The 24,596-nt window shown below is 33.2% G+C and overlaps 1 protein-coding gene across 1 annotated transcript; it reads left to right on the forward strand.

The window, feature by feature from the left end:
* Positions 1 to 16,275: 16,275 nt before the first annotated feature.
* On the forward strand, positions 16,276 to 17,745 carry HELRODRAFT_63800 (hypothetical protein; the record flags this gene model as incomplete). Its single annotated transcript, XM_009010522.1, has 2 exons — positions 16,276 to 16,507; positions 17,438 to 17,745. Coding segments are annotated over 2 exons (540 nt in total), but the record flags the coding sequence as incomplete, so codon positions are not given.
* Positions 17,746 to 24,596: the final 6,851 nt, after the last annotated feature.

Genomic DNA, 24,596 nt, shown 5'->3' on the forward strand with positions numbered 1-24,596 from the left:
TTGATGCCAAAATTGAACAACAATTGAGAAAAGTCAAAGAAAAATTCGATGCAATCGGCCGTAATCAACGCAAACCAGATGATAAAAATAAAAAACAACACGTCAAAAATTGAAAATAATTTGAACAAGAAATTATCGGGCTATCTTGCGAAATGGATAAACTTAAACAAGAGCTAGGAAATAAACTCCACTCCTGTAAGCCACGTGACCGTGAAGACATTGAAAGCGCCAGCATTTAACCGAGAAACTTCTTAGAATATCTATAAAGCCCAGTTTGAAACTGCAGCAAAAAATTATGTCTGGAATGAAAGAAAGCGGGCAACAGCTCTTGTGGTAGCGTTACGAGGGTCAGCTACAGAAGTTCTTCAAACGATTCCAGTTGAGAACTATTGTAACTATGAATTTAGTTGGTTAGTTAAATTTACGTTATGGTGAAAAACATATGAAGCAAATATATCGGTCTCAGTTACGAAACCGGACGGCCGCACTGACCCTGGGAGTCAACACAGCAGCTGGCACAGGATGTTATTGAACGGTTGACACTGCTGTCATACCCTACAACACAGAGAAGAAACTGCATTAAAAACGTTTGTAAAGGCTGTTCGAGATTTATATCTTATACAAACCCTCATACTAGCAGACAAACGTAGCCTCAAAGACGCCGTCGCCTACAGTTTTACATTTGAGTTAGCAAAAGAAACATCAAAGACAGACGTTAAGCTACCCTAAATTTGTAAAAAATGTTTGTGTCAAAAGATGGTTCTAGAACAGAAAAGTCAGGATTATGGTGCAAAAAAATGCTAGAATCGTGGAAAAAAGACATTTACAACAAGATTGTAAACAACGCTCCAGAAACAATAACTGTCGTCATTGTGCAGCAACATGGCACAAACGGTTAGATGGTGACCTCGCGTCACGACCGACTGCTTCAAACAAGGGGACGAGAAACTAATAAAAGCCAATTTCGCGGGTCAGAAATTGACTAGTAAAATTGACGCCCCCAGTACCATGATTAAAGTCCTCAGGCTGCATTGAAGTAATTACGATTTTTGGTTGGATGGCAAAGTTGATTCACAACAATGTACAATCACGATCGAAGCCGGAGCAACGAGGTCAATTTTACTCCTGATCTAGCACCTAACCTAAAAAAAATATTTCATAAATTCATTCTTTGAACAGCTACCAGAGGAATAGCGTCCGTCTGTAAAAAAGTTTCTGATATTGTTCAACTAGGCAATTTGCATTCGAACAAATGAAAATGGCTTTGTTCCAGTTCGAGTGTTGAATGTCGTAGAGCATTCTATCACAATTAAAAAAGACCATGAAATAGGTTTTTTTCGATCTGTAAACATTGTGATGTCTTTGGATATTCAACATCAGAATAATGGTTGGCTATTTGATAAGGATAACCTTAAACAGCTAACGGAAGATCTATTAGGTGAACTTGATTTGCAACAGGGAGATGGTTCAAAAGCCGGAAATTTGATAGCGGATTTTGCAGATGTATTTTCAACCGAATACGATAATTAAGAAAAAACAGGACAAACTCAACCTCCATGACGATAATCAAGATAAAACAGAACAAACGTAACCTCAAAGACGTCGTTACATATAGTCTTACATTTCAGTCAGCAAAGCAAACATCAAAGATATGACGTGAAGCTACGCCAAATTTTTGAAAAATGTTCATGTCAAAGGATGGTTCTAGAACAGAAGGCTCAGGATTATGGTGCACCAAAATGCTAGAATTGTGGTAAAAAAGGACATTTACGACAATATTGTAAATTTTGAATCGATACTCAGGACTCGAAGCCAGTCAGACAAGTGCCACACCGTTTTCAACTAGCAAAACAAAAAGAGGTAAAAGAGATGATAACTACAAAGCATAACAAAGGTGTCATCAAATCGTCAACTGGTCCTTGGACCTTACCAGTTGTCCTAGTAAAGAAAAAAGACGTGTGTAAACTACAGAAAGCTTAATGACAGAAAAAGATAGTTATCCACTACCGAAAATAGACGACATCATGGAAACATTGTCCGGTTCACACTGGTTTTCAACGTTAGACTTGAAAAACGGTTATTTGCAAGTAAAGATCGAGAAAAACGACCTCGAAAAAACAGCATTTTTAATCGGATTGGGTTTGAGGCAATTCACAATAATGCCGTTTGGACTGTGCAATGCTCCAGCCACGTTTGAACGAGTTCTCACATGGAAAACATGTCTTGTCTACTAGACGATATAATTGTTTTAGGAAAGTCGTTCAACCAGCATATCGAGAACGTACAATCAGGAAACCTTAAGCTGAACGTTAAAAAGTGTAAATTGTTTGCGAAAGGAATGAATTACTTGGGACATGTCAAATCTTCCGATGGAGTGAAAAGAGATCCAAATAAAGTAGCAATGTTAAAAAATTGGCCAACTTCGAAAAATAAAATTGCGCAGTGTTTTCGGATTTGCATACTACTGACGTTTCAAAAAGGATTTTGCAAAAGTTGCACGACCAATACATCAACTCTCGAAAAATGATCAAGCGTTTAATTGGAATGATTTGTGTGAAGCAGCTTTTGAACGAATTAAAAGAGAATGGTATGGAGCCTCCCTTGTTAGCATATCTAACCATTTGTGCTAGATACAGATACAAGTAATTGTGGAATTGGAGCGGTTTTGCCACAACATGTTGACGGAAAAGAAAAGTTTTTGGCCTATTACAGCAAGTTTTACAACGCCGGAATGTAACTACTGCGTAACCAGAAAAGAATTGCTAGCGAGAGTGATGGCAACAAAACACTTCCAAAAGTACCTCTACGGACAAAAATTTTTCTTTGAACAGATCATACTGCGTTAAAATGGTTGCTTAATTTCAAAGATCTAGAAGGACAGGTGGCATGATGTTTGGAACGATTACAAATGTACGACTTTAAAATTATCCACCGTAATGGAACCTTCCACAACAATGCCGATGCTCTTTCTCGTCGGTTGGTTTTCCAGGTTGCAAATACTGCAATCGACTGAAAGAAAAAGTTCAAATAGAAGATGTACCAAAATTACGGTAACGGCAGATACAGGGTGGGCACCGGATGAACTAGCCAGCGCACAGCCTGCAGACAAAAACTTGCAATATGTCACTGCATGCGAGAAATCAGGCCAGCAAACTGAATGGCAAGAAATATCCAAGTTCAGTTCGTCGTTGAAAAGTTACTAGGCTCAGTGGGATTTCTTGCATTTGGAAAATGGGTTGCTTAAACAAAATAGGAATTAACAAATAGATCGAAACATTGGATACAGGTTGTAGCACCTAAAAGTAAGATCGCCAAAATTAAAAAAAAATACATGGTGGCTCATCATGAGGACATCTTGAAGTTAATAAGACGCTTGACAGAATACGTAAGAGATTATATCAAGAAGATGTGGAAAGTTTGTGTCGAAAATGTAGTACTTGCGCTGCAGTAAAAGGTCCCTAAAAGAGGTTACGAGGAAAAATGCAAATTTATAATGTTAGTGTGTCCTTTGAAAGAATTGATATCAACATTGCCGGACCATTTCTTGAATCAAATGATGGAAACCGTTACATTCTATTTGTAGCAGACTATTTTAACAAGTTGCCGAAAATGTATCCGATACCAAATCAGGAGGCTTTTACGGTCGCTGAAAAGATTGTAATGAACTGGATCAGTCAGTATTGTGTTTCCATGAAGCTGCATTCAGACCAAGGTTGAAACTTCAAGTCGCAACTGTTTAGTGAGCTGTGTCAGTTACTGGATTTAAAAAAGAAATAAAAACAACTCTTCTCCACTTGATGGTAGAAAGTTTTAACCAAACACTCATTGAATATGGAAAATCAACTTCAACAGCAACCTTCGCAACAAATCCTTGGAGTACCGCCGCCGAGACCAAGAACTAAAAGCCATCATAGTGGTCAACTTCAACAACAACAGCTTCACTCACTACAAATCGACCCAAAATGTTTTTCGTCAATTGTACATATACATTCTACAAAAAACAGTCAACAAATTAATCAAAATCATGGCTCATACAACGAACCTCAACAAACGTTTATACGTTTTGTACCTTAACGTTTGTACCTCACATAAAAAATATTGCTTCAAAGTTCGCCAGAGGCCTGGGCTTAATCAGCAAATACAAATTTTATCTTTCCACTAAAAATCGTACGTTGCTCTACAATGCATTATGTCTGCCACATGCTAACTATTGTAATTTAGTTTGGGCTTCAACGTTTAAACCCAACACCAAAGCAATTTTTCAACTCAAGAAAAGGGCAGTGAAAATGCTCTAAGACAGCTGCCTTCACTCATTACATTTTAGAAATGTTTCGTCACAATCAAATCTCGTCTTCTCTTTCAAGCAAAAAGAATTACAGGAATTTTCGTTCTTCTGCAGGCATTCGTTGATTACTTCAAATACAAAAAAGCCAGAAAAACACAACAACAAAACTGTCTTGTTTTAAAACCGGCAAAAGGAACATTTTATTTTTCCATATTAGTTGCTCGGGTCTCCGACTCTGGAATTCTGGAATAAAATTTCAATAAAACAACCTAATCTGCAATGTCATATCTTTGTACAAATTTTAAATGATCTTGAAATCATTCATAAAAAATCTTATTTGTTTTCATATTTTTTAAATTATCATTAGCTTTTTATTTAAATATTAAAATATCTATATCCATGGCTGAATTATTAGAATTTTATTTTAACAGTTTCAGTTTTTAAAATTACTTTTATTTAAATTAACTCGTTTGAAAGGTCGTCGGGCTCGATAGACTTTGCGTTTTGTCTCAATCATCCTAACAATTATTTTCCATTTATTTGGAATTGTTGCTGAATAAAAGATCATTTCATTTCATTTGGCCAAGGTAGTTGACGAAAACCAAAAAGACCGTGATCAACGACTACCACTGTTTCTCATGGTATATCGAAGTGCTAGGGAAATTCCATCAAAGATTTTTTTTGGAAGTACTATAAGAACCCCAGCCTATATGAATTATGAAATACATAATTTTAAAAGGAATTTACAACTACAAACTAGCACTTCTAAAAATTAAAGAAAACATCTAAAAAAGCTTCTTGAAATTTGTACGATGGAAGCACCTTACTATAATCCAGATAGCAAGCTACGCAAAACAGATATACACTCCCACTACATTGACAGAAAGATTAACAAAAAAGTGCAATAAAAAATCATTTAAAAATAATTACTCAACAATAACACAAGGATATGGCTATGCAGTAGGAATACTTTTCAACTTAAAATTGTAGAAGCACTTCACGTAAACAACGAGAATGCAGTAACTAAGATTTTAGATCAGATGTATATATATATATATATAATATATATATATATATAAATATATATATATATATATTTTACAATATTCTATAAATTTTAAAGTTTAGTGAGAAAAATCGAAAAAACGAACTACAAACATATTAACGCCAAACATTCGGTAGAATTTAGAGAATATTGTAAAAATTATGGTCTATTACCAACATATATATATATATATATATATATATATATATACATATATATATATATATATATATATATCATGTTATTTAAAACATTATGATTTGCATGCTATTCGATTACAAGAAATTTTTACATTATTTAAAATATGGCTAACATCGTCAGTGAGCCTACGCATTTATTGGGTGGCACTTTGGACTTGGTTGTCCCTACTGACAACTTATCAATTGTAAGTTGTTCGGTTCAGTCTAGTGGTGTCATTCCAGACCACAGTTTTATTGAAGCGAGTATGTCGCTTAGCCTCCCCCCCATTATAAAAACCAAAAAACATGTTCATTCATGGTCTCGTGTTGATAATGAAAAGTTTATAGCCTTAGTTGAAAAACACATATTTAAAAAAAATTTTAATTTCAAAACTGTTGATGAAGCAGTTGATTTTTTTGAACGTGAAATTCGTTCCATTGTTGATATGGTTGCACCATTACATGAGATTGAATCGAGACATGTACCAACAGCGCCTTGGTTCGATTCTGTTTGTCGAGAGTGTAAGCGAAGCAGTAGGAAATTTGAGTAAATATATCGATCTTCTAAGAATGATGTTTATAAAAAATTGTATATAAATGCACTAAAAAATAAAAATAGGCTTTGTGCTCAGAAACGTAGGGAATATTGGAAGAACATTACCACTATTCATGAAAATAGCACGAATAAGCTGTGGAAAGTATTAGGTAATATATTTAATACTGACATATCACGTAATTTGTCCTCTCAAAATACAGACCACACTTCCAATACTTTTCTTGATTTTTTCAGAAAAAAAATTGTTGACATTAAAGTATCTATACATGGTTTTGGTCAATCTAACTTTTTGTGCAATTTTAACTATCCGGCATGTTTTTCTAGATATTTAAATTGCTCCTCATCAGATATTAAGACCATAATCATGGATGCTTCGAATAAAACAGGTATGCTTGATTTGCTACCGACTCGTGTGTTTAAGCAGCACATTGATTTGTTCCTATCATTTTTGACAAGCCTAATTAATTTGAGTTTGTCTAGTGGAACTTTTCCGACAAAGTATAAACATGCAATAGTAATGCCGCTTTTAAAATAACGGGTCAGGACATCAATAATGTTAGCACTTATAGATCGGTGTCGATTTTGTCATTTATTTTTAAAATCATTGAAAAAATTGTTGCTAAACAAATTATAAGTTATTTGAACGCAAATAATCTTTTACCGGTTAATCAATCTGGTTATAAGCAGCACCATTTAACTGAGACGTTGTTACTAAAAGTAACATTGGAATTATTTAGGCTTCAGATGCTGGACAGATTTCTATACTAGCTCTTCTTGATATGAGTGCTGCCTTCGATTGCGTTAAGCATGATACTCTTCTTCGTCGTCTTTCTATTAGTTATGATATTAGTGGTTCAGCGTTAGATTGGTTAGGGTCATATCTTTTTAATCGGTCTCAACAGGTTTGTTTTAATAATGTCTTGTCTGATAGTGATGTTTTACAATCTGGGATATCGCAGGGTTCTGTGCTGGGCCCACTTTTGTTTATGCCTTACACGGCTGATGTACTAAATGTGGTGAATGAATTTGTTTTCAGGGCATTTGCATAAGCCGATGACATTCAGTTGGTTGCCAGCACTTCACCTAGTTTTGTTGTTGGTTTAAAAGAAAGATTTGTTAACCGTCTTTCTAAGATTGATGTTTGGATGGACCAAAATGGCATTCGAATGAATAAGTCCAAAACAAACTTACTCCCCGTTGGTACGTGGCAAAGACTATCACAGACTGACTTAAATTCAGTTGAAATTGATGACACTGTGATTGACTTTTGCAGGAATTAAGCTGTCCTTGGATTTACTATCGACACCAATTTGAATATGTGTGATCACGTGAAAAAAGTGTCTACCATGTGTATGTTTCAGTTTCGTCGTTTTAGACTAATTAAATAGTGTTCAACTAAGAACACTTTATGCGCTCTTATGCACGTTTTCATTTATTCACGTCTTGACTACTGCAATAGTCTTTTGCATGGTGTTTCTAAAAAGGAAATAGCCATGTTGCAATTAGTTCAAAATAGGTCCGCCAGGATTGTTACCGGCAGTCGCTGGAATTAGAATTATTTTTAAAATTGCTGTTATGGTTTTTAGATGTCTGAACAATTTGGCAGCCAAATATTTGGCCGATAGATGTTTGCAAACAAAGGAGGTGTTGAGTGACTATGCTTTGAGATCAAGTAGTAGATTTGAAATCTAATACGTTGGTCACGACTGTGACCAACTAAAGATTGGTTCGCTTAATTTCTCTGTAAGTGGTCCATCTGTTAAGAATGCTCTTCCTTGTTGCATGCGTCAAACTGGATTATCACTGGGTCAGTTCAAAAGAGAACTTAAAACATACTTGTTTCGATTCTGAATTTTAAAAAATTGCTTCTTTTATTAAATTTACTACATTTTTGGAGGTTAATGATGATGATATTATAATGATAGTTAAGAATTCAACGGCGAAGTCATGTCAGCAGGATATAATTCCGACCGATGTCATTAAAACATGTTGGTCTGTTTGCTCCGATTCTAACGGGTTTGGTTAATTTATGTTTAAGGAGTGGCAAATTTCCTAGCTATCTTCCGACCTATTCTGAAGAAGAGCAACCTGTGTCATGGTAAGATCGGAAATTAAAGACCAGTGTTTAATCTTATTTCTATTTCTAAGATTGTTGAACGATTGGTAGCAAAACAAATTCTTGATCATGTAAAGATAAACAGGTTGCTGCCTGTCCATCAGTCTGACTTTAGAAAGCATCATTCTACTAATACGGCGCTCATACAAGTTTTCTCTGATCTTTTTTCAGCAATTAATGTACAGAAGATATCACTCCTGGCTTTCCTTGATATGAGCTTGGCGTTTGACTGTGATAGATTTGACAAAGATAGATTCTTAGCCCACTGCTGTTTTTGTTATACACGTCAGAGATATTTAATGTTATCGAATCATTTGGCTGCTCATACCACGCCTTTGCCGTTGATATTCAGATACATAACAGTTAAAACACCAACTGATTCGTTTCGAATAAAGATGATTAAATTTGTGGAATGTCTGACGGCTGTTGATTTATGGATGTCGCAGAATGGTTTAAAACTGAATCAAAATAAAAACTAAACTTTCACTGGTGAGAACATGACAGCAATTAGCAGGATTGGAGATGAACTCAATTACAGTGAATTTTTTTTTGTAACAATGCAACTAACTTGGATGTTGTGTTTGATTCAAATCTAACATTTAAGTACCATATCAGGATGTTGTCAAGAGTATCATATCAGAAGAATTAATCAAATTCGTGGATCGTTAAACGTTTCAACACTTCTGATTCTGGTGCATGCCTTTGTCCACTCGAGGAATGACTATTTCAGTAATTTACTTTATGGTTTGCCTGACAAATCCCTCTGTATCTTGCAGTCAATACAAAATCGTGCGGCAAAGGTTGTGGTTGGTGGTCGGTGGAATGATCATGTGACCCCTATACCAAAAGGGTTGCATTGGCTGACAGTCGATAAAAGAACAATGTACAAGATTGTAGTTTTGATGTATAAAGCGCTTAATGGTCGTGTTCCAATGTATCTGCAGGACAAAATTAAAAAAAATTTACCGTGTCAGACAGGTGTGTACCTAAGGTCATTCGATTTGAATATGTTGACAGTACCCGGTTACAAATCTGTGTGCCGGTGCACGTAGCTTTGCAGATGCTGGATCAACTGTCTGAAATGGATTGCCGTTTTCACTCAGGGATCCAAAGTTGACTATAGATTGCTTAAAAAAACTTAAAAACGTTTTTTTTTACATTGTAATGTACAAAAACAGTTTAATGTGTGAATTTTTCCTTTTTTATATATTGTTTGGTTTAATTTTTTAAACCTTATTTAGTTTATATTAACTTTCTTGTAACTTTTCAATTCAATTGTTATGTTTTGATGAAATGATATATATATATATATATATATATATATATATATATATTGCACAATTTATTATATATTTATATATATATTTATATATATATATATACATATAAGAAAGCGTTGCTTTACTGATTTTGTTTTGCATTTTAGCGTGTTGAATAGAATATATATATATATATATATATATATATATATATATATATATATATATATATATACATATAACTATATATCTCTGTGCGTGTGTTTGTGTTGTATGCTAAAAAGCTTTAATAGGTGAATATTAAACCTCATAAATGTAAATACTCTTGGTTGAAAAACCTAACTAGCAGTATTTTACCATAAAATTTACGCTCAAAATTGTAACGAATAAATATGATAGAAAATCGTCAAAACATTTTGCTAACGCATTCAGTCAAAAATTCGTTAAGGCGTTAAGGCATTTTTGATGGCGTGATGTAGCAAGCAAGAGATAAACGAATCACAAAAACTGGGACAACTGGACGAGACAACCTGATGAGATTCTTGAAAAATTAGATTTTTTTATTCTCTTCTGTTTAACGTCCAACTTTTTGTTTGTTAATTATTTCGAGGTTTGCAAAACATTATCTTTGTTTATTTATAAACATACAAAAACTAATTTAATTTTAAAATTTCAAAAACATTTCTGAAACTTCTTATATGTGAATATCTTGCATTTACTTCATTTAATTAATTTAGCAGGAATGGTTGATTTTTGTATGAAATGCAGCTTGAACAAAACTGCAACCTAATTTGCTCACTTTTCGCAAAAATTCCGCAGCAGCGCATGTTACAGGTTGGTATAGAAATGATTGAAAATTCATATCAATTTAGGTCCAGTGTTACAAGTTCCTGTTAAATTAGCTGATCGAATTTTATTAATGTTTTTCCATTGTATTTCAAATATTTCAAATTCGCAATCGGCAGCCTAATTTCAGGTAAAATAAAATACAAATGCTGGTTCAATGATACGTAAATAAAAACAGTATTTCAACGTTTTCTAATATTCTTTAAAAAACTGTTGCGGAAAAAAACATTTTAAAATGAAATTATAATACTTTGATATAGATCCAAATTTGAGCCAGAAATATGGCTTTTTCTTGTATCGAAAGAATCACGCAACAACACAGCTCAGTTGAGATAAACGGCTTATAGATTATCTACGTAACACTGCATACAATTTGACTTAGCAATTCTAACTGCAGACAAGATCAATTTCTTGTAAAAAATATTAATTGTGTGCAGTGAAGAATTTGATCAGTGCTTGTTTCAACTTTATTTACTGCAGGATCTATTAGTATATGTCCACATTGCCGCAATGAATTACAAAAACTCTAAAAATTGCTTCTGTAAGAAAATGCGATGATTGCTACAGGTTATTCGTCAATTTGCTTACACAATACACATGTTTTGTATTGCTTATTGGTGACAGTATTTGTGCAAAAATAGATTAAAATAATTTAAAAAAATACTTTTTTCATTTCGTTAATTCTATGAATTTTAATTAATATGTTTTAATATCTCTAAAAACGTTTACCATTCTTTTTATTGACATTTTACATGATTTTTAAGCTCTTGATTTTTCTCATAATTTTATCATGTTTTTTTAAACAATAATTTTGCTGAAAGTTTGCATTTTCATTTATGCAAAAAAATAAATTTATGCCGTTTCTTGATTGTTCTATTCTTTTTTTATTTGTTGCTTCATTGGTTATATCAGGAATTAATTAATTGCTGTGATCTGTTTTGCTGCAGTTAACTTTTAACTAAAGCTTTTAACTTTGTTGCTCGTGCTCCTAACTTTTTCATACATATCTTTTATCTACATTGGACAGTTAGCCGCTCAAAAAAACGTTTCAATGACAAAATAATAAATGTCATACAGAAAAGAAATCATCAATATCAACTTTTCCAAGTTTGAAAAAATAGTCGGCATGAAAAAATCTGCCAATTGAATCTTACGGCTTTCTGGCAAGCTGAGCAAGGCTCCCAATGGTGATGATTCATTGACGGAAAGCAAAATCGCGAGAGAAAATTAGCTATATGTTCCCAGCGTCACCACGGTGGAAGAAAGTGCATCTCTGAATTTAAGCAGCAAAATCATCTTCGTATGCGTAGAAAAACAAATGTTTCACAAATATGTAAAAATAGCCTGGTTGGCGCCGTTTCGGTGCACTACAATTTAAAAAGTGAATTTCGATTTTTATTTAATTCGTTAATTTTTTCATGATTTTTTGGTGTTTAACTTTGATTAAGTATTTCATCTATTCATTTATCACGCTATTCTTCAATTTGTAACTTTTTCCGCAATCAAGCAAACTCTTTTATGTGCTATCTTCTGTCAGTGCACATGTTTGCAGGTACGGAGGCGCTTGTGATTTAATGTTAACTTGTTACAATTTTTTATGTTTTAAATAGTTAAATAGAGAATTTTTGTTTACAATCCAATAATTCAACCTTGTAAGGACATGTCTTTCGTTGAACTTCATTCAATTCTTTTGCGGTCCATCCATGCGGTTGGCACGTTTTGCACATGACTCAGCCATCTTGCATATCATCGGCCATCTTGCCTAAATCTCATTGGATTATACATATTGTTGTTACTGTAAAGTTGATGTAGATTGTATTTTTCAGTTGCCTATTTTCACTCAAACAAACATATTAGTTTTACCACTTTGCAAAGATTGAATTAATCCATGAATGGAATTAACTATCAATGAATAATTAAAGCGAATCTATTTTTATATAAACCATTTTGAATTTAAAACTGATTTCCACGTGAATGAAGCAAAAATAATTTATGTGCACTTCAGCAAAAGAACGTGCATTCGCAAGACCAATGCAAACGTTTCAACACAAATGTTTCAACACAAACGTTCCAATGCAAATGTTTCGATGCAAAATGTTTATTGTGTTGGTCGGAAAAATTTAAAAATAACTTTTTATTAATAAATTAATCAAACCATAATTTTAATCAAAATGTTTATTTTGATAGATGCTAAATAGCAGGTAAATTATTGTAGATGTTCAATTATAATTTTGGACCGACGGTCAAAATGTTGAGATTATGATGAGGCTTATTGTCCCCATTTCACACACTAATACACTTCAGCGACAGTGCGCAGTATTGATTTATTAACGATTTAAGGAAGCGCAGCTCTCAATTTCATGACAGGAAATTATTTTCTGAAATTTGCAATAGAAAGGACGTGGCATTGTTGTTCTGTGATTCTGCGAAGATGAAAGTATCCATATAGTAAACACATTCCTCCATTGTATTCGTCCGTGGAAAAAGAAATAGAATTAAAAGCAGCGATGAACGTCACGAAAGAAGAAGAGAAAGAGATTGAAGAAAGAGTGTTAATGCGAGAAGGTTACAGTCATATAATATATATTTATATATGTATATACTTTTACATATATATATATATGTATATATGAGGTGAGTTAACATATCAAATATAATACATGCACTGTACGTATAACATATTTATCAATACAAATTATTGACATAATACCATTCAATGCACAAAGAAAAGTAGCGTCAGCGCGCAAACAATTTCGTCGAATGATCGCACAAAGCAATAATCTTTATTGAGTGCTATCATGCTCCAGCAATAATGCGAGGTGCTGCCTCCATGCATGCATTCCACAATCAGATTTTTGACAGCTAAATGAACTATGTAATTCTTAAAAATTGAGTTGACCACTGGCAAACGTGATTCACTTACATAAACTGCATCAACTCAGTTTGGATTAAATTTCAGCGTTAGATACCTCTGCAGCAATTATTGCAGTAGAAAGACATGAACGCCCGTGGATAACATTCATCTGCCTGCATACATCCACATACATCTGCTATCTATCTGCAATAAAAATTGAAGAGTAATGTAGAATGCATGCCGGAAGTTGATGCCGGAAGTGCGTGGCATCACTCCTGATGGATGATGATCTAGCCAATAATCACGTATTTTATTCTTATGAAAAGACACGCAACGCCATATAAATCGAATATTCTTTTAAAAATTGAATATAATAAATTTAATCTACCTTCCAGCAGGTCGGAATGTTGCATTCAAATCACGTCCTCACTCCAGTTGAACAGTTCAATTGATGCGTAACACACAATTTTTTTATTATATTCAATAAAATGTGCTGGCCGACCGCTTGTCCCGTGCTCAAGTAAGATAACATTCATTCATTCATGCTCATTCGAAATAATGTCACGGCGTATCTCAACATCGCCACCGACACCATGAAGTTGTGAAAGTTCCTATGCTAAAAAGACAACTGTTATTTAAATGCTCAGCCAACCGTTTTAATGGCAAGACTTTATTCAAATTTATATCTGTAGAATTGTTAATATTGTGAAATTGACTTCATGTGTTCGTTTCCGTTGATGACAACCGTAGAGCGCACACGTGAACCTTCCTTAATGATATTTCAACGTTGGTCACATGAAACAACTCGTCAGGAATAAGAATGCAACAACGTGAATGCATCAATTTAAGACGATGCGTGCGTATGCATGATGCATATTATTTTTATCGTTATTATTATTGTATTTCTTCGGTTATATATACTTATATATTGTATACATAAAGAGGTTAATTAAAACATGAAAATTAATTGTAATTAACAGTTAAAGAGGAAAGATCCAAGTGGACTTTGAAGTTTTGAATGAATTTCAGGCTGAACAAAATTGTAAAACTCTTCAAGAAGATTTTGTAGGCCATCACGTTAATAACTAATGATTATCATTGTTTCAGTCCTAAATGAAAACTTCGTTTTAACAATTACTAGCAAAAAACTATTAATTTTTGAATGATTCTTTAAATTATTCAGTTTCTGTTTCGTGCCAACTCGCATGACTAATGGCAGTCTCAACCACACAACAAATACCAAGATGAGGATAATTTCATTACACAATTTGCATTAAACAGACTGCTACAATCAACGGAAGTGAGTGATGCACAGTATTCTAGCCACAAAAACGCATTCAGTCTGGTGTAAAGAAAACAAAAATATTAATAAACAAGAGTACGCCGAAGATCCTTCCATCCATCCGCTCGTGAAAGTCGCAGACTAGAGCTTAGAAGTGGTACGATTGCCGCAATGATGCGCTATATCATTATAAATATATAACTAAAATCTCTCTCTCTCTCTCTCTCTCTCTCTCTCTCTATATATATATATATATATATATATATATATATATATATATATATATATATATATATATATATGTCTTTGTTGTCTGTGGTTCAATATTGCTGTTATGTTTTATGCTTCAATTTGCACTGATTTGTCTTTATTTTGTTCATTTCACGCCTATATTGGTGGGGTAATTTTATTTGATTGCGCTTCTGAGATATGTATGTTTAATAGCGCATTTATAAGTTTATCATAATCACACACACACACACACACACACACACACACACACACACACACACACACACACACACACACACACACACACACACACACACACACACACACACACATATATATATATATATATATATATATATATATATAAGATATATATATAAGATATATATATAAGATATATATATATATATATATATATATACATATAAGAAATAAATAAATAAATATATATATATATATATATATATATATTAAATATTTTTGGTAATAGACCATAATTTTAACAATATTTTATAAATTCTACCGAGCGTTAATATGTTTGTAGTTCGTTTTCTCAATTTTTCTCACTAAAGTTTTTTGGAGAACGTTCAGTTTATTAAAATTCAAAATAAACTTATTTTCCGAATTCATGCTGCAATTAAGGCCATATTTCGATTCCGAATGAATCATCATCAGTGCAAGTTGATTTAAATAGGGAAATATTCATTCCATTGTTTTCTTTCAAATTTTTTTCTATGTTCTTTTCATGTCTTATCTTTTTTACGATGTGTGTATATATATATATATATATATATATATATATATATATATATAGGTTTGCATGTTGGTGGGTGGGGTGTGAGTTTGTGTTATCTACTGATATAGATTTTTTAAATTTTTATTTATTAAGAAAACAAATAGTTTCATAAATATTCACAGCTGTTTCTGTTTACCATATTCACTTATACATTTATCCGCTTATTACTATAATAATAATAATTATCATTAAAATAATAATAATTGTCATTAAAATAATAATAATTGTCATTATTATTATTTTTATTATTTATACATATTACAGTTATGATCACTATTGTATATTCTTCAGTGTGCAAACATCATCCAAGCACGTGTTCACATGCAAATATATTAGTTCATCTCATTCAGCATTTGTTCTCTAATTTGTTCATTAATTTATTATCTTTTGAGGGCTGTTTTTAATTTCAAAGTCGAAAAATTATCAATTTTATTAATGCTCAAAATGTCATTGGACAGTAATCTTGTGAATGATCGTGATTGGTCGACAGCCTCTGCCGAATGACCAATGAGGTTGAAGAACGTTCAGTTTATAACAACAACACAGCTCAGTGTATCATGTGTGGAACATTCATTGAGCAGTCTTTGATGGTCTGATGTGCGTAATATGATTCAAGAAATTTGCGGATGGTTATCCTCTTGTTCCAAATATTCCCCCGAACAAGTTCGTTTCATTTTACTTTGCACGAGGAATGTTTGGAGTTGCCAGTATTAATTTGTAAAGTTATTATTAAATTATATTATTAATTTTCCAGTTTGAAGACAACGGCATAACGTTGAAATCGACGTATGCAGCAGAAAGTTTAACATTCAGCAAACTGCACTGCTGCTTCGAGTGCGGAAAATCATTTACGACATCCAGCGGATTGAAACAACATCAACACATACACAGCAGCGTCAAGCCATTTAAATGTGAAGTCTGCTTCAAAGCCTACACACAATTCTCAAATTTGTGTCGCCATAAAAGAATGCACGCCAACTGCCGCCAGCACCTGAAATGTGTCGAATGTGGCCAGTACTTCACTTCCACCACCACCTTCAACAAACACAAAAAATTTTGTGAAAAATTAATTATAAATGGCGGCAACAACAGAAACAGCGTTTTAAATAATAAATATGAACCCTTCATATGCTTAAATGATATTATTCCGAAGTTAGCGAATTTCATTTCGATTTCACCAGGCGACCAACAAAACTCGTTGGCTGCTTTCAACCCGCTGCTGCAAAAAGTAAAACACCCCATCGTGAAGAAGTCGTTTAACGTCAGATCATTAATGTCAGATATCTGCACTGAAAGTTCTTTGATAAGAATTCAAAGCATCAACCAAGTGCATCAAGAAATTGAGTCGAAACGAGGCATCAAACTGAAACATTCCATCGATCACATTCTACGCGATAAATATTTTTCAGACTTAACATGCGAATACACTGACGTTAACGATTCTTTCGGAAGTCTCATGCATAAAATTAAAATGTTCTCAAAAGAGACTTCAAATGTATCAAACAAAGAAGTAACAAACTCCATATTCGTCAAAAGCACTTTAGATCATAACGATGTTGTTAAATACACTGATCACCAACCATTGGATTTAAGTTATAAAAATAATGATCTTTTTTACAGCAATCAATGCTCAAAAACATTGTTCAGTTCATCGGCTTTGAAAATTCAAAACATTTTAGATAACTTCTCTGACGATGACGAATCAAGGAAGAAACACGGTCGAAATTTATCAAGTGTCTCTTATAACAACAATGAAACTCGCCAGTCTCGCTCATTATTTTCAGATAAAATCACGTGTGAAACATCGTTTCTCAACATTTTTAGATCTAACTACTCGAGCAGCGACAAAAGTGGTCAATTTGCATCCAGGTTTAAAAAAGAATATCGCAGTGATTATGCTTCCGTGAATTCGAATGAAAATTTGAAATTTTATTCTCCCGAGAATTTCAATGAAAGTACAAAAGTTAATTGCCATTATTCAAACAGAGCTAAGGATAAATACAGTTGTAAGTATTGTGGAAAAAACTTTCCAAGATCGGCGAATCTGACTCGCCACTTGCGAACACACACAGGCGAACAACCGTACAAATGCAAATTCTGCGAGCGATCCTTCAGCATTTCTTCCAACCTGCAACGACACGTCAGAAATATTCACAACAAAGAGAAACCTTTCCGTTGCTTGCAGTGTGAAAGATGTTTCGGTCAACAAACAAATCTGGAGCGTCACATCAAGAAACATAAATTAGGGACATCAATTTTTAATTCAAATAATTTAAATGTGACATTTAAGGAATGATTTTTTAAATATTCGCAAATAGCGTAATAAATATGTATAATTTTTCATGTTTCGATGTTGAAAATAAAACAAATTGTACATTTTTTTTATATTTCGATTTTAGTCTAGCCAAAAATGACAAAACCAAAGCTGATGTTTAAAAAATTACTTGCTCTTGCACTCTAGAGCAGTGGTTAAATATTTAAAACTCTCATATAACTAGTGTCACAAATGAGGTCAGCAGGAAACGTCAAATGAAAATCTTAGGTCATGTCATGAATCTCAAACGAACTCAAAATTCAGATCCAACTTTGATACGCCTCAAATAACAGGCTTGAAACTGTGTATGTACATTGTGTTTGATGACAGAAATAATATGAAGAAATTACCCATGAGAATATTATGGGGTCAAAGCATGAATGGCATAAAGTCAGTCTTGTCACAAGGTCAAGCGATTAATTTATCAACTTGCAATATTAATATTGCTTACGTAGTTCGCTCTCTGCATACAATAGTATATTTTAAAATATGAACAACAGCAACAATAACATATATACATATATATATATATATATATATATATATATATATATATATATATATATATATATATATATATATATATATATATATATATATATATATATATATATATATATATATATATATATATTCATCTAAATTAATCTAAAAATATCTACGTTGTTCATCACTGGGTGAGCTAATAATTCACTATCTAGTTTATTGATTATCTATCAGTACAAAACCAAGCAGCAAAATTAACTGTAAATGGTTAAAAATTTGACCATGTTAATTTCATACTCGATTGTCTTCATTGGTTAAGAATCTTATCAAGAATTTTCTTCAAAATAACTATTCTTATGTTCAAAAGCATCAATGGTTAAGCTTCTGAATATTTGATTAAAGAATTAAATGCACTTTAAACTCTCACTCACCCACACATACACACACACCCATGAATTTCGTTCAATCGACAGCGGTATGTTGCCAGTTGTCACTACAAGGCTTGTTATCGGCATGAGAAAATTTTGCGTCATCGGTCCGATGATCTGGAACAGTCTCAAGTCATCAAACTGTCACACATGCAATTTCTGTTCACCCCGAATAGAAAAATACTCGACGCTATCTGTTCGCTCTTGAGAATTTTGCTTTTTAATAAAAGCTTATTAAATATAATAATGATAATAATAATTATATATATATATATATATATATATATAAAATATAATATAATAATAACAGCTTTAATAATAGCTTATTAAATATAATAATGATAATAATAATTATATATATATATATATATATATATATATATATGGTAGGTGTATGTGTGCGTGTGGAGTGAGAATTTGCCGACCTGCTATTGCAGGTACGGTTGGCCAGCACGAGTACGTAAAGTATACCCTCTCTTACCCTGACTAAACTGTGAATACCTAACTCGTCCTAGCCTAGAAGCGTTTTGTTCCTTATGGGATTTATCAATAGCACGAGTTAAAACACAAAATTAGTGCATTTACCATCTCAGTAAACAGTATTTTAAACTAAGGCATTTTATAAGTAATTCACAAAAACACATTTTGGTCGATAGAGACGTATTTTTACTCCGCGAATAAAGGAAATAGTTTGTCCACTTGAATCCACAAATACGTGAGTATATGTGTAGGGATGAGAATTTGCAGAGATGGTTGACGAGTGCGAGTACACCCTCTTTCGTCCAGACAAAAATATCATTACTGTGAAAACCTAACTCGTTCTAGGCTAGACGCGTTTCGTCCCTAATAGGACTTATCAGTAGCTCGAGTGAAAACAGGCAATAATAGCAGGTCGGCAAATTTTCACTTTTATAATACTCACGTGATTTCAAATCGACACACTATTACACTTATTCAGAACAGTAACATTGCGTTTCCATCCAGTGATAGGTTTAGGGACATGGGCGGCTCTGTTGTGAGCGTTATTTGTGTAAAAAGTTGTTTTATTGGAAAAGGGTAGTAATTAAAAAAGGAAAATTAAGATTAAAAAAAGTTGGCCCCCGCAAAAGAAAAACATTTTTGTAAACAAATTTGTGAAATTTCCTCCTTCCCCGCTCATCAATTTTTTGTGGAAATTTCCTCGGGTCATCAACTTTTTTAAGTTATCCCCCCAGTCAAAAATTCTCCTCTCCCAGTCATCGACTTTTTTGAAAATCCCCTTTGGTCGTCAACTTTTTTGAGACTTTACCCTGTCGACAAATATTTTCAAAATTTTGGCCCCCCGTTAAGTCTATATCGACCACTTTCTCTATCTGTGAGTTACCTAAAAAACAATTCAGTTTTCCATACTGTCTACTGAGATAGTAAATGCAGTAAGTTGGCGTTTAAACTCGGGATACTGACTCTTCCCATGAGGAACGAAACGCGTCTATCCTAGAACGAGTTAGGTGTTCACAGTAACACGCACTTTTGGTTGGGGTGAGAGAGGGTGCACTTTACGTACTCGCACTGGCCAACCGTGCCTGCAGCAGCAGGTCGGCAAATTTGTTAAATTATTGGAACCCCCCGGTCGTTAAATTTTTTTAAGATCTTGTCCCTTCCCCCGTAAAAGTTGTCTAGATCCGCAACTGCACCCTTATAAATACTCACGTACTTGTGAACTCAAATCGACACACTATTTACATTATCCGGCAGAGTAACAGTATGTCTTTATCGACCAAAATGTGTTTATATCTATATATCTGTGTGTGGTTTATGTATTTATGTATATAAAAATTTGTTATTATTGAACATCATTTTCCATTCCGGAGTACATTCGTACAGCTTTGGCAGATCACATCTTAGCATTTCATTTCAATGCCTTTGTAATACTTCAAATATGGATGTATTAAAACAGTCCGGTTATGAAAAGATAAAACTACTACAAATAATCCGACGGGGTCAGTTAAAGTTTTTTTGTCACATCATGCAGAAGGAAAAAATGAAAAATGTAACAACAACTGGAAAGATTGCAGAGAAACAAGATCGCGGTCACCAACGAATAACATTTGTAAAGTCTTTGTGTCACTTTTTGAATACCACCACAGATCGGGTTTTGTGGAGGTCGATGATCGCCAATGTCATGAAAGGATAAGGCACAAGAAAGAAGTCTTTGTAATTGTCAACCAAAGTTCAAATTACTCTGATCAGGCCTATTTATAAATTTATGATAGGTTTTGTATATGACATCAATTTATTTCAAACAATTTTAATTATGAAACGAAGTACTTGTTAATAATTGTTGTTATTTTTGTGGCGCCTTAATTAATTAAGAAGGTAAGCTGCAGATTGTTTTTGTTTGCTCGATTCTTTTTCTTAAGTATTCAGGGCTTCCACTATAAGAAATTAAAATCTTTAAACAATTTTATATTACACTGGTTATTTTTGCATATTATTGTTATGTATACCTCCATGTTATTGTCGAGTGCCTTTTGTATGTTGTTTGTATTCTTTAGATGATAGTTTGGTAATCAAGATATATATACGCTAAAAATTTTAGTTCCTCATACCTAAGCAATTTAACATGTAAATATCAATATATTAGACACAAACCATCATATGTCGTGATGAAAAACAACTGCACTAGTAAGCCAGAATCGATTATGGATCATAGCCATCTTGTATGTAATGTAAAATCGGTGACTGTGGGTACCATAATTCTGAATATATTGGTATGACGACGACCAAGCTATCGAGAAGGCTCACGATTCACGTACAAACTGGAGCTATAAAAAATCACATTAAATGAAACACAAAACTAAAATTACTAGACTAATCCTGGACCACAATGTTGAAATCTTACATTACAATAACCATTTATAATGATTATTATTCTAATTTACGATTAGCTGAATCAATACTTTTAGAACACATACACAACGTATCAATTGGAACACCGAATATGCTATAGGAAAACCGAAAAAAGCTTCTTTTGTTCTATCATTCTTAAAATAAAAATTTTGGTTTTGAATTTAAGAATCTTGGCAATGATTTACGATCTAATATTAGAAAAATTAAACAGGAAGCTAACAAACGCGTAATATGCTGTGATTTTCATCAATAATTGCATTTCTCACAGTTCTTAATCTGCATATCTATAAATATATATACATACATACCCAAGTCATTCTACTGAATTATTGGCATTAACAAACTCAAAGTTCGTCTTTTTAGTTTTTTTAGAATTTACAGGAAATTTTTTAATAGTAACAGTAAATTTACAGTAAATTGTGCATTATGTTAATTTTGTCATGAATTATAAATTTACTTAAAAATCGTGTTAGAATGAACAATTTGTGAACGGTGGCCTGCGACACAAGAATTTTTTCTTTTAGCTTTGGACTCCTAATCATTACCTAATTATTATTAATTTGGATTGATTGAATAAAATTTGATTTGATTAATTCATTTAAATTATTAATTTAGATAACATTGTAGCAAGAGCGTTAAGAGTAACTTAGTTATAATTAATAACCAACATCCGATGATTTGCAACCATGCATCTGTTTGCCTTCATCCCAGCACGGACATGATGTTTGAAAATCATTCTACGCTATTCCCAATTTCGCCTCAAACTCCCATCTAAAACTTATCTCGCAATCCAATTAGCAGATTGGTTTTTCATATCTCTATTTAGCTTCCTAAAAGCAATTTTTAGTCCGCAAAAATTTGAAAGTCCCAGAGCATTTTCGACACAGCATTTTAAATCCCATGACATGATCTCCGTCTTGATGTTTTGTTGACCGAATCATCTCGGAAACTGTCCTGATAGTTGCTAACGTATTGTTACCCTCTAGAGATTCAACCAACGCCAACAACCGATAATATGAATCGTAAGTTTCAATTATATCGTGTTTTTAGAACTATATAAATCAATAAATTGTAGAATGTCAGAAATTGTTCAAAATGTTAATTGAACATTAGTGTCTTTGAAATGATATTTCTTTTTAATATTACTGATTCTTGTCTATCTTGGTTTTCTTCTTATCTCTGTAATCGTTTTTCTTCTGTTGTTCTCGATAATTCTACTTCTAACTCATCTACTCTTATTTTCGGGGTACCTCAGGGTTCTATCCTTGGCCCTCTTCTATTTATACTCTATACTTCTGAACTACCTCGTATTATTAATAACTTTTCTTTCTCTAGTCCAGTGCTTCTCAAAGTGGTGGTCCGCGGACCAATAGCTGCCGGTCCGCGGCGAGGTTCCAAAAATTTTGAAAATTAATCAGAAAATTCATAGCTTGGACAGCAACGCAATTGCGAAAGTCATTGTTATTACTAGTAGATGAGTTTAAAGGTAAGCAAGTTCACGAATGCATATGTATGACTATAATTAATATTCAATGTGATAACGCGAAAGGACGCGTGACCAATTAACTATCGGATCCAGCTTAAATATTCAATCTTTCTTTATCAGCTATTTGCACATGTTCAGAGTAAAATTGATAAAAACCCGGTAAAACTAGGAGTTAACAACGTTATTGCTAAACTAAAATATATTTGTAATTTTGAAATTTATATATAAATTGAATAACTCATTTTGCAATTTATTAAATTTTATTCAAATTAATATATAAAGTTGCTAGAACTGTTGCCAGGTTGGTTCAGATTTTTTTTAATATTTTCATTTTATTTTGATGTTATCAAGACCGCTAATTTGTTTTCTTGAAAGTAAAAGTTTATTTTATTCAAAAATAACTACTTTAGGCATGGCGAAACAAGGCCCGATAGACAAATTTTTGAAAAGGAAACGTCAGGAAGAGAATTTGATATATGAAAGTAGTGACGATTCTTCAGTTTCAGACAATGAAAATGGCATCGTAAAGGCAATTGGTATTGAAACGTGTGCAACAAAACGTATTAGAACTAGCTTCATTCGAAAGTACGATGAATCATACATTCAATTTGGCTTCATGCCAATGGACGATGGAACAGAGTTGAAACCGCAGTGCGTTATTTGCAGCGAGGTTTTGTTGAACGAAGCAATGAAGCCATCAAAACTAAAAAGACATTTAAATACCAAACACAAAGACATTTGCACAAAACCAAAAGAATATTTTGAGAGAAAACGCATTGATCTGAAGAGTCGCCAAAAACAAATGTTTCGTATTTCCCATATAAACACGTGTGCGCTACGAGCTTCATATAAAGTAGCTCTGCGAATTGCCAAAGCGAAAAAGGCATTCACAGTTGGTGAAACGTTAATAAAAGATTGCATCAAAGATGTCTGTTTTGAGATGCTGGGTGAGCAGGCTTCAAAAAAAATAGACCAGGTGCCACTTTCAAACAGTACTATTGGTCGACGCATTAGCGATATGGCAGAAGACATTGAAGAGCAGCTAGTTGAACAAATGAAACTTGCAAAGTATTATTCTTTGCAGCTGGATGAAAGCACAGATGTGGCCAATATGGCTATTTTGTTAGTTTATGTTTGTTTTGAATACGAAGGAGATTTAAAGGAGGAATTTTTCTTTTCAGCATCACTCCCAACAAATACAACAAGTTCTGAAGTATTCAAAACTGTCAGTGAATATATCATTGGTAAAGGAATAGATTTCAAATATTGTGTTGGTGTCTGTTCAGATGGTGCTGCAGCAATGACTGGACATTATTCTGGTGTTGTAACTAAAATTAAAGCAATAGCACCGGAGTGTAAAGCAACACATTGTTGCATTCACCGAGAAAGTTTAGCAGTGAAGAAAATGTCAGATGAACTGAATAATGTGCTCAGCGAAGTAGTCAAAATAGTAAATTATGTGAAAGCAAATGCACTAAATTCAAGACTTTTTGCCAGATTATGTGAAGAAATGGGGGCCGATCATAAACATCTATTGCTACACA

The sequence above is a fragment of the Helobdella robusta genome (genome assembly GCF_000326865.2).
Source record: "Helobdella robusta unplaced genomic scaffold HELROscaffold_1, whole genome shotgun sequence".
NCBI lineage: Eukaryota > Metazoa > Annelida > Clitellata > Rhynchobdellida > Glossiphoniidae > Helobdella > Helobdella robusta.